We start from the raw sequence: 15,389 nt of genomic DNA, 5'->3' as shown, positions 1-15,389 counted from the left end.
AAAAAAAAAAAAACAATCCCCCAAACCCCATCTCGCTGCGATGCTCCCTGCCCTGCGCACAGCCCCAGAGACCTGCAGGGCTGCCGCAGGAGGGCTCGGCTGCTGCTGGAGCTGAGCTGGCAGCAAGGGAGACCTCGTGCCTGGGTTGCTCGCCCACTCGTCACCAGTGCCATTTTTAGCAGGACATGGCATTTAAAGCCCGGCTCTCTCTCCCTGGGGAGGACAGAGAGGTCTCCTGTTATAATCCACTTCTGCCAGCATGGCAAACCCCTCTGTTACCCTCCTAGTTATTTCACATGGGGTTTATTTAGATGCTTGTACTAAAAAGAGGGAACCACAAAGCAGGCTTTTCCCTGTGTGGAGCAGGTGACTTCTGTCCTCCCTCGGCTCAGGTGCGGGCAGGGTGGAGTTTGCTGCAGCTGCTCTCCCTTAAAAAGGGCAGGGTGAGCCTCAAACTGCCCTACGGAGGGTGCTGGGGATGCCTGAGCAGCTGCTGTAGAGCCCCGCTTGTCCTGGGAAAGGTAAGAAAGCTGCTCCTGCAGCTCGCTTTGTTGTTGCGTTTCAAGTAACATAGCTTAATGTCACGAAGGACTCTGCTCTTTGAGGTCTGGGTCTAAAAGTTTGGCTGGAGATTAGGTGTGGGGAGAGCCCTGGGCTCAGCAAAGATTCATGAGCCTTTGTATTGCGTGTCCTGTCCCCCCTCGGCTGCTGTGGGTCTGTGTAGGAGCATGTAGGAGGCTGGGCTGAGGTGTGCAGGACAAGGTCATGTCCACCTCTACCTGTGGTGCTTGCTGCTGGGCTTGGGGTGGGCTGGGACAGCAGCTTTCACCTTGTGGCATGGCCCCAAGATGCTCGGCCTGCCCTGGGGTGACCATAGCTAAGCTCTCTGAGTGAGGATAGGGTACTGAATGTAAATGCTGAAAGCTAATGTTAAACTCAAATGTCTCCTGGTATATTCTGGGATATGATAACGGATGTGAGAAGCATAGGGATAGTTGATTATTTCTCTAGCAATCTTGGAGATGCACAATTAAAGTAATCGTGGTTATTATCAGCTCGTATTTTCCTAAAATGACCTTTTTGGATCAGACCACTTTCAAACATGCTAAAACCTGCCTGAGCTGTGTGTGGCTGGGCCTCTGCCATCGCCTGCTGGTGACCAGGCTGGGGTTTGGGTGCTGTGCTGGTGCTGGGGGGTTTGGGTCTGTTCTGCAGCTGCTTGGAGAGGTGCACCAGCAGTGTTCAAGTGTGTGCATGGGGCTGGTGGGGGCCGCCTTCGTGCAGCAAGGCCTTGGTTTGGCAGAGGGCTTAAGGCAGATTTTGGGATGCATTCATGTAGGCAGAGAAGTGCTTTGGGAATCGGGTGGTTATGGGCAGCTTGCTTGGCTTGAGAAATACTGATGAGAAGGGCTGATGTGTTACGGAGCTATTGTAGACTTGATATTGGTGGTGATATGGTTGAATTTAATATATAGGCCCCTCTCCTTTCCCTGTGGGGTTATACTGGTGCAGACACCGCCTGTTACTGGTGTGGCCGCTGTTACCTGGAGCGTGAGAGTTGTGGTGGTTGGACTGGCTGAAGCATTGGTGTGCATCTGACGTGAAGCAATGAACAGGCTGAGACAGGATCTTTCCTTACAAGTTAATGATTTATTTGGCTATATCTGCATTAGCATAACTTCTAAAAACCTGAGAGAAAACCATTGTCTGAGGCCCAAAACAGGGGCCTGGGGGCTGCGGTGCCCAGCACAGGGCTCTGGTCCAGGCTTCAGCTCGCTGCGTGGACGTCCTGAGGAATGGGAGCGTGTCTCACAGGCACTTCTCAATGGGAGGCACTGAATGCCTTTTTACGAGCATTATGGTCTGGAAAAGTACTGAGATGAGGCCCAACCTAAAGAAAAGGAGCAGATAGACAATTGGTTGCAGGCAGCAGCTGGCCGAGGAGAACAGGGTGCAGCACAAGCAGTGAAGAGACTGCAGATCAGTACAAGGGCTTTTCACTGCTTGGGAGAACATCGCTCCGGCTGCAGTTAAGCACTTAACGTGTTTGAAATGGGAGCTAGTTTTCTGATCAACTTCAGGGTATTCTTACTCTGCTCCAGCAACAACATCCTATGGTGTTACCACTGTGTCAGTTATAACACTGTCAGTTATCTGACGTTTTCAGATGCTGGCATGTCTTAAGATGGACTCTGAAGTAAATATGACTTGTTTTTCACAACACAGGACTTAGGTATCTCACTGGGGGGTGGGGGTGTTAGGGGGATGGGATGGGCTCAGAGCTCCCGCTGGGGTCAGAGACTTGTGTATGACCTGCCCAACAAAACACATGAGCAGCTTCTTCCTGGAAATCCCATTTGAGGTGGGGATGTGGTGAACCATGACAAGGGGGAAGACACTTGGTGGAGTTAAGTTCTAGGGCCCTTCAGGGTGAGCTGTACCAGCGGTGTGGTTTACACAGTTGTGTGCAGCAAACCCATGCAGTAGATACTAGGTTTACCGTGATGTGAGTGTGTCTTCATGTACAGGGTGGGTTTACCATGTGAGGCCACGGGCTTCACCTGCCCTGACCCAGTTCCTTGTGCCATATATCTGCCTCGTGTGGATGTGCAGAGCTTTCTCTTGCCTCCCCCACCCTGCTCAGGCTGGATGGATGTCAGGTTTTGCATATGTAATAATGCACAGCAGTCTCTGCCCTGAAAAGCTTGCTAGTGATCTCATTAATCAAGACAAACAAAGCATATTTAGCTATTCCCCCTCACTGGAGGAAGGTGTTCAGGTGCTTAAATATGCATCTGAGTGCCTAACTTCAGACAGTTGTTTTGGATGATCTTGCTTTCCCACAAGTAGCAGCAGCGACATAACCTCTGTCAGGGTGGGGAGGCAGAACCAAGGCTGCTGAAACAGGCGGGTGGCCCCTGGGAGCCCTCTGGAGCTGGCAGGGACGGTCCCCAGCCAGGCTGACTCTGACCTCCCATTAAAGATGCAGCAGATTTTCCTCTGACCTATGTGGAAACAGAACTGGGACTGTTAGGAAAATCTACTGTGAGGACAAGCTGAGCTGCTTCTCTTGAAGGTGCCTCTGTGCTTCCAGCTGTGCTCCCTGCCCAGCACCACTGGGAATGGGGCAGGGTGAAATTTCTGCATGGGATTGGGTGGAAGACGTGGGGGAGGAAAGAGCAGTTGGTTCACTCCAGTCTTGGTACAAAGCTCCTGGGTGAGACATGTCATGCTGAGCCACTACTGACTGTAATTAAAATTAGCAGAGTCCTTGACAAAGTTGAGTGATGCCAGCTTCTGCCCTCAGCATGAGTAAGTGGGAAGCACCAGGTGTGAGACAGGGGACAAGTGTTTTTAAAAAATGAGAAACCCCCTCATAATGAGGGATACCTGAGAAGTATGGATTAGTCCCAGGCCAATAATTAGGGACAAGATAAGGGTGTCCTCGGGTCAAAGGTCTTATTATGACAGACTAGTGTGAGAAGCCAGTGTCAGTGATGAATCCCCATATCTGATTCTTCTAATTCATATTTTAAATGATGAACCCAAAGGTACTTTCTCTAGAGACAGCTGATGATCTTTACCATTACTTTGATGTGGTTATGGGCTGCTACACCAGGATTTTGTTTGAATCACAGATTTGGAGCATTGGCTGTAGCAGAATAGGAATGTAGTTTGTAGGCACCAGCTTGGCAGTGTTCTCTGCAGGATGATGGAGCTGCAACTATTTTCATCTGCTCATTACAAGCAATGTTTTGCTCCTTCATTGCATATTTTGACAAATTAAAACATGCAGGACACTTGCAGCTGGGATATTGTAACACCAGCCCTTGCCTCAAAGAATTAGAGGGGCAAAAAACTTATCACTCCTCAAACTTCAGTATGTATTTGGGGGACCATTTTCAACTTGGGATTCACAGTTAATGCTCTAAATTGGAGGACTGCAAGTGACCACTTGCCAAGCATTAGTGCGACCATTTGCATGCTACAAGCACAGATCAGTCTGTTAAAGGAGGGCTAATAAATTCTGTGTGAGATACAAAAGCAGCTCAGCTGGTACAGAAAGGCAGAACTCCCCCGAGGCAGCACAGTGCCCCAGAGACTTTTTTTTTCGTTTTTTTTTGGGTGCTGTTGGAGTGGGGCCTGCTGATGTTGAGGTGGGTGCTGGGTGCATGGCAGTGGCTCTGCTCTGTGAGCACCCTTGGGAGGTCAGCCAGGTTAGCTTCTGGGGGGAAGTAAATGGGATGTGCAAGGGGTTTGGGGGTTTAATTGAGGTAGCTGGATTAAATGGTTTGCGGTGACTTGTGGGAGGTGTTGAGAAGGAGCCCGTGGACAGGACTAGAGCAGTGCTGGGCTCTTCTCCTGCTGGGGAAGGATCCGTGCACAGCAGCACCCGCTCCTCTCCCAGCACCTGCCTGGCTCTGCGTGCTCAAAGGCAGCCTCCCAGCCTCGTACGATTTTTCACTTTAACAACAAAGCCGCCCCTAGTCTCAGCCTAGTTTTTCCATCATCCATTTGATTGAATCCTTTTAGTGGGTGACAAAACACTTTCTTGAGCTCTCTTTACAGGAAACCAATCTCTCTTCCTTTTTCAAAACCTCCCTCATTTACAGGAGTCTAACAAATCCCGGGCCTTTCAAGTCCTTTCCTGTGTGTTTTTTTTTTTTTTTTTTTTTTTTTTTTCCCTCTCCCAAAACAACACAAAACAACAGCGTCACGTTTGTAGATTTTTCGGTGGGGAGGAGGGAATAAAATACACAATACGGGAGATGGGTGCTGTACGTGCACTGCACCGAGCATCCCCATGCAGACAAAAACGCGCGCGCGCATCGAGATGCAAATGATTTCCGTGAAGCTATCACTTGTAAAGCTTGACAGAAAATAATGAGAAACACTAAATCTTTTATAAGGTCAACACTCAAGCAGCTGTCAAACAAGAAAAGAATTTAGCGAAAGATCCGCAAAAACTTCCATCGCCTCATTAAATCCAACAGGGCCGGGGCCCGGCGTGGTGAGGAGGCACCGGGGCGCCTCCGTTTTGTGTCAGTAATTTGCGGCGGAGGAAGAGGGAAGACGAAACAGCCAGCGCCGAAGGGGCCTTGGGGGAGGCTGGGGAATCGTTAGTGCGCCAGGAGCGGCCTCGGCTCCTAATTGGAAGCATTGGGCATTATCAACGGAGGATTTGCCTCGGCTCCCTGACAGCTCTCTAGGCCTGGAATGATAGCCCACTTGTCAGTGTAAAAGACCATTAAAAACAAACCATTTTGATTTAATTGGAGGCGGTGCGCTGGGGGCCCAGGTGAGGCGCTTCATCAGCTGATGTTGGCTGCTGATGCCTTTTTCCCCCTGTATTGATGGCTTTTTTTTCCCCTTCCTTTCAAAAACTGTCTAGGAAAGAGAAAGAGGTGCTGAAAGATCCTTCACAGCTGCACGGAGAGTGGCTTTCAATAGGGTTGTCAACAAATGCCATGACAAGTTAGGGAGAGGCAGGTATTTTTAAAACAGACGTTATTCTGTCCAAGCTGAGCTGCACTGGGAGGTGGCTGTTGGATTATTAGGGTTACAAATACTGTGGCTTTTCCCGGCAGTAGCGTGCTTAACCTGCTTAATGAAGGGGCTGGATGGCTTCTCCCCACCTTTCTAATTTCAAGAAGGCGAGGAAATCCAGGACAAAGGGATCTGGGCTAAACGGTCCTTGTGTAGCAAAAATGGGAAGGATTCGGAATGTGCTCAGTAATTTTTGGCTGCTGTGTTTAATGCCCCACTGAGACTTTCCTTTTTCTTTTTCTGCTTCCTGAAAATAAAGGCCACATATGTTTGCTGGTCACTTGGTCTGGGCGATAGTGTAAGTAAAGGAGAATTCAGACACTCGAGCTGGAACTGGCGTGTCGCCTGCTCGGCAGATGTCCCAGGGCTGGAGCAGAGCAGGCAGCTTTCACACCAACTGCGGGTTTTTGAGATTTGTAACTCAGACCCCTTTTGTGCCAGGCAAGAGTTTTACTCCAAGCTAAGTTGTCGGTTGGCAAATGGTGCCCCCACAGAAGGCAGAATTCCCTGAACAAAAACCTCCAGGCCATTTAAAAAGCAAATCTGGGAATCTGTATGAAGCAGTAGCAGTGGTAGGGGCTTACCTGAAAACAACATGGCATGTGAGGCTGCAAGTGCCCCAGATTTGTTCCTTCATGGGTGAATATCTCTACTGGCAATAGGCACTGGTTGCCAGTAGTTGCTTGTGCTGTCTTTGGAATCTGGGGCTTGGATGCAGGTGGAGCCTGCCCTGGAGATGGCCTGGGCTGTAAAGCTGTGCAGGGAGCGGTGGTGTGAGCTGTGCCTTGTGCTGCAGAGCCTGAGATGCTTGGTTCATCATGGTACTGGAAGTCATGAGCATACAGTCCTGAGGCTTCTGGAGTGGGGCTTCAGTTAGAGGCCAGATCTAAACATCTCCTCCCTTTTCTTTTTCTAACGGGTTAAAATGGCTGTTTATGCTGTTTGTTGGTGTCAGCCAGGAGATGTTGGAGAGCAGTGAAAATGGCAGAGCAATGATGGGCTGCTGGGTCTGTGAGGGGATGGAAGGACTGAGCGTGGGAGAGGAGAGTGCAGGGTGCAACGGGGCAGTTGAGTGTAAAGCGATAGTGGCAGAGACTGGACAACAGAAATGCCTTTCTGTGACTTGAGTGATTATAATGTAGTTCTAGCTGTTGGGCAAAACAAGAAAACCCAAAGAATCTCCATAAAGCAAGATAATTTAGCGCTGGTGAAAAGGGCCTGGAGCATGTATTTAGTTACAGATGGCCACAATGTGGGAGGTGACACCTGTGTTGTTGCCCCAGTGGAGAAGTACAGGGATCAGGCCCTGGGTAGCAAGGTCTACACCTATCTGGGACCTGGAAGGGTTTTGTATTTAATTTGAGTTGTGCCTGTTGCAGGTAGGGCAGCACTGAAGGCCCATGGAGCTGATCTGAGTTGGACTGGGACCCACCAATTCATTTCACTTGGGCCACCGATCAGCCATCTGTTGCCACTGATTTTTAGTCAGCCAAAATCCCAGCTGAAAGGAGGCTTGATCTGGTACCATGGTGACAGAAAGCTCTTGAACTCATTGCATTGGTCTTCAAGTGCTATCAAGGCCTCAGGAGACAAGTTTTATAACACTCCAGCTCCATGAAGTTCTGTTGTCCTCCTCAAGCCTGGGAGGGTAAATGGTGCCTCTGAAAAGCCAGCCCAGTGTGTGCTGTGTGCATCAAGCACAGGTTAGCGTAGCACAGTCTGGCTTTTCTGACAACAATTGCAGGATTACATGAGCTGTGCTTGTCAGTTCAGCTCTTCAGACAAAAATAGAGGTAAGGCATTAAAAAAAAATGCAGAACATTTTTTTGTGTGTGTGTGCTAAACCTCAACTGTTAATTCTGATGAAGGATCAGGCTGTGAGCACGTATCGGATCCCTGGTGAGAATCAAATTCTGGAGCCCAGAATTTTGCAGCAAAGTTTATACAGTGGGGATTCCTCTAATTACTTTCACTGGAAATTTACCTGACAGAGCTTTCCCAGGTAATGCAAGGCATACGCGGGAGAGCCGCTCAGCCGTTGACAGAGCCTTTGATTTTGTGCCAGGTTGCAAATTAAGTCTTTTGCCAAGGTACCCGAACACTTGCTCGTCAATTGCTTATCGCTTATTCATATTGCGCATCGAGCGCAGCTCGTTTCATCTGCTGGGGAAGGCAATGCGTGTTGACAAAAGTGTTGTCCAAAGTTGCTGCATTTTCTTTCCTCCCTCTGTCTGGTCAAGTAAACAAGAATATTCTCCCTGGAAAGCCACCTTGAACGTCTGTGCAAGTTGGAATTCTCTAATGAGCAAAGAAAAAATAAACCTCGTGTGTGTCACTGACACATGGTGTGCGGAGCTGTTCTGACACATGGGCAAATTCTGTCCTTTTACATCACTGCGTGAGGTGTTGCTACCAAAATAAATGCCCTTCTGAGCTGACTTTACAGAGCCTTGAAAATCTATTGTCGAGTGGCCGGTGTTGAGCGCTGGTTTGTATTATGACTATTAAAAATTCAGATGGAGGCAGCTGAAGCTCACCCTAGATGTCTATCTGCAGACGGCAAGGCTGTGGGGATGCTGTATTTTGGCAGCAACATATTTTCCAGAATTTGACACTGAGGATGCTGTTCTGCCCAGACCAGCACAGTGCTAGCGATGGGTGATGTGAGGACAGGACATGTGGCATGAGCTGGGGCAGGAGGATTTCTCTGTGCTGGATGCCTGGGCTCTTACAGGTCCCAGAGAATGTAGTCCTACATTGACAAAAAATAGTCTTGGTGCACTGTTCTAGTTGTGATCACAAAATCTGAGGCCAGGAATCTTGTCACTGCAGACAGAGCCTTTGCCTTGGGGGGTGACTGAGGAAGGGCAGTAGAAACATCTTGCTGAGGTGAATAAGGAGTTAACTTCTGCTGGGATTTGTAATAAATTAAAAAACCTTTCCCTAATGAAGTGCCCGCCAGGACGTGACTGGCTCCCCATGACCTGCTTGTCTCAGTGAGCCGGGGGCCCAGGAGACCCGGCTGCAGGTCAGTCCTCCAGAGCGAGACGCGGAGCAGGAGCGTGCCCCCGGTGCGAGAGAGCCTGTAACCCACACGGTTGGCTTAATAGCCTGGGCCATTATTCTAAAGCAGTGGGGCTGAAACCTAAATCCAAATGAAAACATAGTCAATTTGTCTGTACTTTAGCGACTGAATGGCTAGGTAATGCCATGCAGCCCTGGCAATGTAGGGAGCAGGCAGAGGCAATTAGCGGGGAGGGCAAAGCTCCTTTGTTTTCTCTTCTGCTTGCTCTGAGCTCTAGCATGGTGCCAGGTCTTGCATGGAGCTAGTGGTAAGTCCAGCTTAAGAGACACTCAGCTGTCTGCAAGGGGATAGGATGGGAGCAGAAAAATCCTCCTTGATGATCTTTATGGGTTTAGAAGAACAACATTTTCCTGTCGCCCCCTGCTTTGGATTACAACGTCCTTTCTAACAGGTTGTTCTGCAGGCTGAGAGCAGGCCAGGCTGTGAAAGGCATCTTGTAGATCATAGGCAATGTCAGAGGGAGTACAAGGATGAGTGGCTTGAGGACATGTTGCACCCCTGTGTCTTGCACCAGCCTCAGGTCACATGGAAAATAACAAATTATGTCTGGGGATGGGGGCATGGGATTCTTTCAATGTTCTTGCCCAGAATTAAGTTCTTCCAAGGCCATGAGCAACTCATTTAATGGTCAGAGCAGGACAATCTCACAGAAAGACAATAGGAAATATGCAGATGGGAGTCTGCCAATGAGCTTGACTTCAGCTTAATTCTTCTGAAAACTAAAAGATTTGTTTTAGTTGGGTGTTTTTGTTTGGACAGTGAATTGACTTGTTCTGCAGCTCCTCAGCTATCAAAGTGACCTGCACAGTGCAGCTTTTTGGTAGAGAAAGCAAGACACCTGGTCAGATGGGAGCCTTGTCTTCATTGCTGTCAGCTTTTGGTGATCCTGAGGAGGCCTTGTAGGGGCGGTGGGGAGTCTGAGGAAGGGGAGCAGATCTAAGGAGCCTTGTAATTCAAAACAGTTGCCTTAAATACCTGTGGTGAGCTTTCTGCCATTTCATGTGCAACTTTGCCCTATTCAGAAACTTCTCTGGCCTCTGTAATCTGTAAATTGGAGGACAGAAGAGCACCTGAGACCTGTACTGCCTGCATTGAGTGGTTGCTTTTTTAGTGTTATAGCCTAAATACAGTGTTTTGGTAAATTACCTACAGTAGCCAATGCTGACCACTGTCTTCCCTAGGTCACTGAGCTGGTTCTAGGAAAGCCTAAGTTATATATCCCCCACCATGTTAGAGCCTGAGAAAGATTTCATGAGAACAGAACTGGTGTAAGAAACTTCCTTGCCTCCTTGGAGCACTGTTCCTTATCGTCTACCTTGTAATGGAGGGGATGGTAGCAAGTGACTGCTGGAGTCCCTGGGTTTGGCTGAGTTTGGTTAAAGGGTTAGGCCAGCTTGTCTTGCACCACCACCCATGTAAAAAACAACTTTATGGAGATGGTTAAGGCACAGTCTGGAGACTAACAAGTGGTTTTTGAAGCCATCTACTTTCCTTGGGGTATTGCTGCTCATAACTAGGCAAACTCTTATGGATGTTTGAGGTCTTTTTTTCCATGGAGAAAACCATGTACTGAAATGCAACTGAGCAATGAATTTCCTAATCCAAGTTCTAACATGAATAGCGCATGTTAGATCTGCAGCTGGGGAAAGGTAAACCATCCAGGTTAATGTAATGAGAAAGGAGGAATGAGGCAAACCTGTAGACACTGTGCAAAACAAGTTGTTCCTCCTTCCCAAAGATGCTGTTCCGAAGAAGGAAAGGAAGAGGAGAGAGGAAAAGACTCAAGTGGTGTTTGAGACCTGTGGCTGGGGGAAGAACCCAAGTGCAATCCTGGATGAAACAAGGGAAAGCACGAAGAAAAACAGAGGCTGAAAAATGAATAGTGATGGAAAGGTCTGGGGTGAGAGGAGCTCTAAAGAGGAGGCTTGCCCCAGTATCTCGTGTGACTTACACAATCTGTTTAACAGCGATCGGTCATGTTCTTTCCCTGACACTAGCTGCAGCAGCAGCTTTGTGCTGACAGGCAGCTGGGATAAATGATTACTGACATATGCTAATCGGACAGTCTTAGACAGGATGTAAAAGGAATACATCAAGGTGGTGCAAAACATATTTCTTGGTTGAAACTCTCCAACTTGTACAAGTAAATTAGCTTCAGGAAGTCACAAGGCTCCTTCATTGTTTTAAACTGCAGTTAAAAATCAACAGCAGAGGAAAAAAAAAATGTAAATAAAATAAAATCCCAGAACCATCAGAACAAGGGCTGGGGTAGAGGGCTGAGAGACTCTTTGCAGTGGTATCTATCAATGCCAGATACGATTTTGGCCATATAAACTCCCTACAGGGTTCTGATGCTTTCAGACTTTCTGGTGTCTCCTTTCCATTTCCCTTGGCCAGTTCTTCTCCCTTCCTTTGTAAAATGCCCCCTAGCTCTTCACTTGAAGTTTCCCTGTAATTTACACCACAAACAAAGCTAACAGAATTTGAACACGTACCCCAGAGCACAGCAAGATGCACAGATGAGTTCAGGGAGATGTTCAGATCCCATTGCTAAAATAAGAAATCTTCACCTTGGCTCTTATTTGGATCAATTAAAGGAAGTGTCATGCACATCTGTAGCCTGGCTAGGCCCTCTGCTCAGTCACGGGGTGAATATTGTCAGTCAGGTAGTTTGGATAGGTATCAAGAGCACAGACTTTCTGGAAATTTGTAGTTCTTGGTGTGGAAATGCTTCTTGAGACACATTAATCTGGTGTGGCTTGAATTAGTTATGCTGAGAGCTGATAAAATGTCAGACTACCTAAAAGTAGGCTGGATTGTTTTGCTCAGGTAGGGCAGTTGCTGGAATACCAGGAGAGAACAAAGGCCATGACAATACTAATGGGGAAATATAACAAGATGCTTCTAATCTGGTCAAGATCACAAAAAAAAAAGCACATATTTTAGAAAATAAGTCATTAAGCCCTTCCTCTGGTCAACTGCTGCTTCTCTTCCAGGCCTCATGTCTGCAAAAAGCATCCTACCCTGAAGTCCAAAAGGGGCTGGAGTTTCCCACATCCAGTGTGGGAACATTTTGGGGTCTGGGTTTCAGGGAGCTCTGGAGTAAGAGCTTCATGTTTGCCCTCATGTGATAAGGGTATTACCAGGGAATGCAGGCAAGTTTAGAAAGTTGCCTGTTCAGTCGAGTTGACTGTTGAGTTCAGTCAAGTGCTCCATACCTTCTCCAGGTGGGGCAGGTGCCAGAAGGACTCCTCCTTAGCAGGTGCTGGCTGTTTTCGGAGAAATGTAGTACGAGTTTCACGCCTTTTGTCTTTCTGTAATCAAAGATGCACAAGAACAGGCTGAAATGGCTGCACAGCTATATGCATCAGGTTGGTGTCTTGTAATGATACTGGGATGAACTAGTCTGAAGGTCACTTTGGACTGATGATCACTAGTGCCTGATCTGGGTCGTCTTTTGTGTCCATGCAGCTAATCCTGATATATAAAACACTGAGGAAAATGTGGGCAACTGCCAACTCTGAGCTTCATAACAGCATCTCAGTGAGATGACCGCTGCCTGACAGGAGCCCTGAGCTACAGCACTGGCTCATCACTAGCTGGGAGAGTCATTTCCACCACTGTAACCACAGGGAAGACTTCCTGACTGATTTGTGTCCCTCATGACTAATTGCAGTGTATTATACTTGATAGTCCCAGCACAAGCCAGTGCAGGTACCTGGTGAATGTTTTGGTCACTGCACAAAACCCTGGCGAATCTGTTTGCCCTGTGGTTTGGTTTGTAGGTATGTGTTGCTTAACTCAGTAATTGGGGGCTGCAAGCTTCAGGAACTTGATGGAGAGAACTTAGTGATTAAAACATCAGTCATTAACAGATAAGTTAAGGATGCATTTTTCCAACATCCTGGGCTCGTGCGTTCATAAAATAGCTGCTAATTAAGAACACTGTATTGCACTTCCACTATAAAGCATACTTTGTGATGGCAGCAAGCCCATTGAAATTGGTCATTACCATATTAGCTCGACTCTTCCTTGAGTCATTAACTAATAAAACAGTCATTGGCTGCTTTTAAATGTTATTACAATATTGCTATGTTTAACAGCTCTAACAACTGCTCAGGGTGTGTGCATCCACTGTGACATGCCAGGATCAAGGCTGGTGCTTGTCCTTCGAACATTTGGCTGCTCCATCCTTTTGTCCACTGTTGCAGGTAACCTGAGCAGAGCTGATGCTGTCCAAGGACAATCTGCAAGGCTTCTGGCATGAGGATGACATTAAATACCAAAGATAACTTGAAACCTAATGCTTTGTTGCAGCAGAGCTTTTTAGTATTGTGGTGAGGCAAAAAATAAAAAATGAAGGCTCCATTTTAATTGATAACAGGAGTTTAGCTAGGCACCCTGTGACCAGGGATGCATTGATGCAGACAGGTGCTTAATGATAGCTAGGAAGGTGTTTCTGTGGGACAGGTATCTAAGCCTTTTGGAAGGCCTTGACCAAAGCACCACTGCCCTGAGCTTGCTCAGTTCCTGTGTATACCTTCAGATAAAACAATCATTTTAAATAAACCTTTCTTTTTGTCTGCAGTGCACTTCCAGGCATGCACACTGCAGTTTTCACATCTGGTGCTCACTCCCACAGCATTACCCTGCAGGATATGCTCTGGCTGGAGCCAGGCCTATCTTGGTTTGGAAGCAGCTGATCTTTATCAGGCTTTGCCTTCTAGCAGTCGGGGAAAATGGTTTCCCACCTGGGACCGCTGACTGTGATGGGGAGAAAGAAGCCTGTCTATTGTGGGGTGGGATGGGGAGTTCATGTCTGGTAGCAAGCAGCAGTGCTGTTGGAGTACTATTACCTTTTTCTTTTCCACTCGCTGAGCTGCTGTCAGTGCTCTCTGCTGCTCCATCCACAGCTCCTTGTATTTGTGATGGAGGACGTCAAAAAAGGGAGTGGAAGGCCTGGAAAAAATGTTCAAAATACAATGATATAATCTCTGTGGTTATGCCTCTCTTTACCTCCCTGTGCTGATTCCCTTCCCTGTGCCTGGAAAATGTGAGTGGTGAGAACATGAAAATATTACTCCTGTGGTGTACAAAGAAGCCCAAACAGATGCATTGATGGTCTGGGTGAGAGGACTACTGACAATCTGAGTGGAATTAAAACAGACTAAAACATATGGTGTTTGCAGTGCAAAGGGGAGCTGAACGACTGAGCCCCTCTGGTGCCCCAGCTGCACAGAGCAGATTTACTTGCCTTTTGAGACGGCACCAGGGAGTGTCCCAGCCAGGTGGGGGCAGCAGCAGAGGAACTGCAAATGACTACAGCTCTAGGTAAATGGTAAAATTAAGAAGTCAATTGCTTTTTGGTCAGCTTACCAGCACTGAGCTGGCATTAACCCGACCAAGTTGCAGCAAAGCTGCAGCCCAGACTTACTGAGCCTTGCTCCTGGCAAGGGAGGATGCTTTAACTTCATCAGCCACTGTGGGAGGTAGAAATGGCAGTGGCAGCGGTGGAGCAGCAGGGCTCTTGCCTCGAGGACAGCATATCGCTTATCACTGTGGTTGTGGTGCTATTCTTCTCCCCCAGATGCAAACATTAGAAATCCCAAGGGAGAAAGTGATGGAGGACCTGCTGCTGAAATTTTATTGGTCCTTGTCCTTGTACACCTTGCTGGGGTGGGACTCTTGCCATCTCAGCAGCAACCACCGACACTGTGGAGCCACCAGCTTTGCTCACACCTGTAGCATGCCGTGCCTTCAGCTGCTGCCCCTGGAGCAGCAAGGCAAGGCTTTCCCTGCCTGAGCAGGGATCTGAGCTGGGCTAAATGGTGGCTGGTTCTGGGCCACCAGAAGGTGGCTTTCTGGAAGGAGCTCGTGCACCAGGCCACAAGTGAGCTGGTGCTTCAATGTTTTTGTCAGCAGTGGGCCTGAAATCATCAGCAGCCAGCTTTTAGCAGTCTGGAGGATCCTTGACAGCAGTGGAGGGTGCCAGCAGGGCATATGCAAATAGTAACTCTTCTGTTTCTTGTTCCTTCACCCCTGTGGTGACTTTTATTACTTAATTATTGCACACCACATGCTTCAAAACAGCCTAATCTATGGTCGTGTTTTCTAATGATACTAGATGTGCAATCCAGCAATAACATCCCAAGGGGGCATTCATATCAGAGGAGACATCCTTCTGCAGACCGCCCGTTTCATAGATCACATGCTGCAGGGCTTTTCAAGGCTTTGCCTACAAAACAGCCACATTGCTCCAGACTGTCATCTGGAGACACCCTGTGCCAAAGGGGACACCGACATTTACCCTCGTCTTCCCTCACCTTCCCTTACAGTTTGGTATTTCACACTGATCAGAGCTGGGCAAAAACATCTACAAAGGATTAAAAGATATGGCATAGCTGTGGATGAGCATCTCATTGTGTGGTGTAAATTTGGTAGTTGTATGTGCTCATGGTGAGCCTTGTGGGCTTGCTTCTGTGTTCTGACCTTTTTCTTTCCAAGGCAGGAGCTTTTCTGGTGTGTGTGAATAGCAGGGAGGGATGCAGGAAAGCATGGAGCCCTTGTGTGTGGTGTTTGATTATTGGTTTTTGTGGTGGCTGAGGGTTTTCACATCTCCATGGAGGTGACTTTTACCATCTTTGGTGGACCAGCCAGTTGGTGACTGATTAGTCCACAGCTGGCTTGTAAATAAATGCTTGAAAGGACACATTTGGGTTGATGCTCTTCAGAGACTCTTCCCTGCCGTGTGATTAAT

The 15,389-nt window shown here is 47.9% G+C and overlaps 1 protein-coding gene and 1 long non-coding RNA gene across 2 annotated transcripts in view; one reads left to right on the top strand and one right to left on the bottom strand.

Annotated features, from left to right (window-relative positions):
• The first annotated feature begins 276 nt into the window (after positions 1-276).
• Positions 277-15,389, top strand: part of LOC118175449 — a 51,805-nt gene continuing 36,692 nt past the window's right edge. The window contains exon 1 of the long non-coding RNA XR_004754979.1: positions 277-521. This is a non-coding gene — a long non-coding RNA (uncharacterized LOC118175449). The remainder of the gene's footprint in view (positions 522-15,389) is intronic.
• Positions 1,631-15,389, bottom strand: part of CFAP77 (cilia and flagella associated protein 77) — a 64,282-nt gene continuing 50,523 nt past the window's right edge. The window contains exons 4-6 of the mRNA XM_035341706.1: positions 13,489-13,591; positions 11,851-11,946; positions 1,631-1,891 (exon numbers count right to left, since the gene is read on the bottom strand). Of these exons, the coding sequence (XP_035197597.1) occupies positions 1,823-1,891; positions 11,851-11,946; positions 13,489-13,591 (268 nt within the window). The 3' untranslated portion in view covers positions 1,631-1,822. The remainder of the gene's footprint in view (positions 1,892-11,850; positions 11,947-13,488; positions 13,592-15,389) is intronic.

The sequence above is a fragment of the Oxyura jamaicensis genome, chromosome 17 (assembly GCF_011077185.1).
Source record: "Oxyura jamaicensis isolate SHBP4307 breed ruddy duck chromosome 17, BPBGC_Ojam_1.0, whole genome shotgun sequence".
Lineage (NCBI taxonomy): Eukaryota > Metazoa > Chordata > Aves > Anseriformes > Anatidae > Oxyura > Oxyura jamaicensis.
This window is presented reverse-complemented; position numbering and strand designations above follow the sequence as displayed.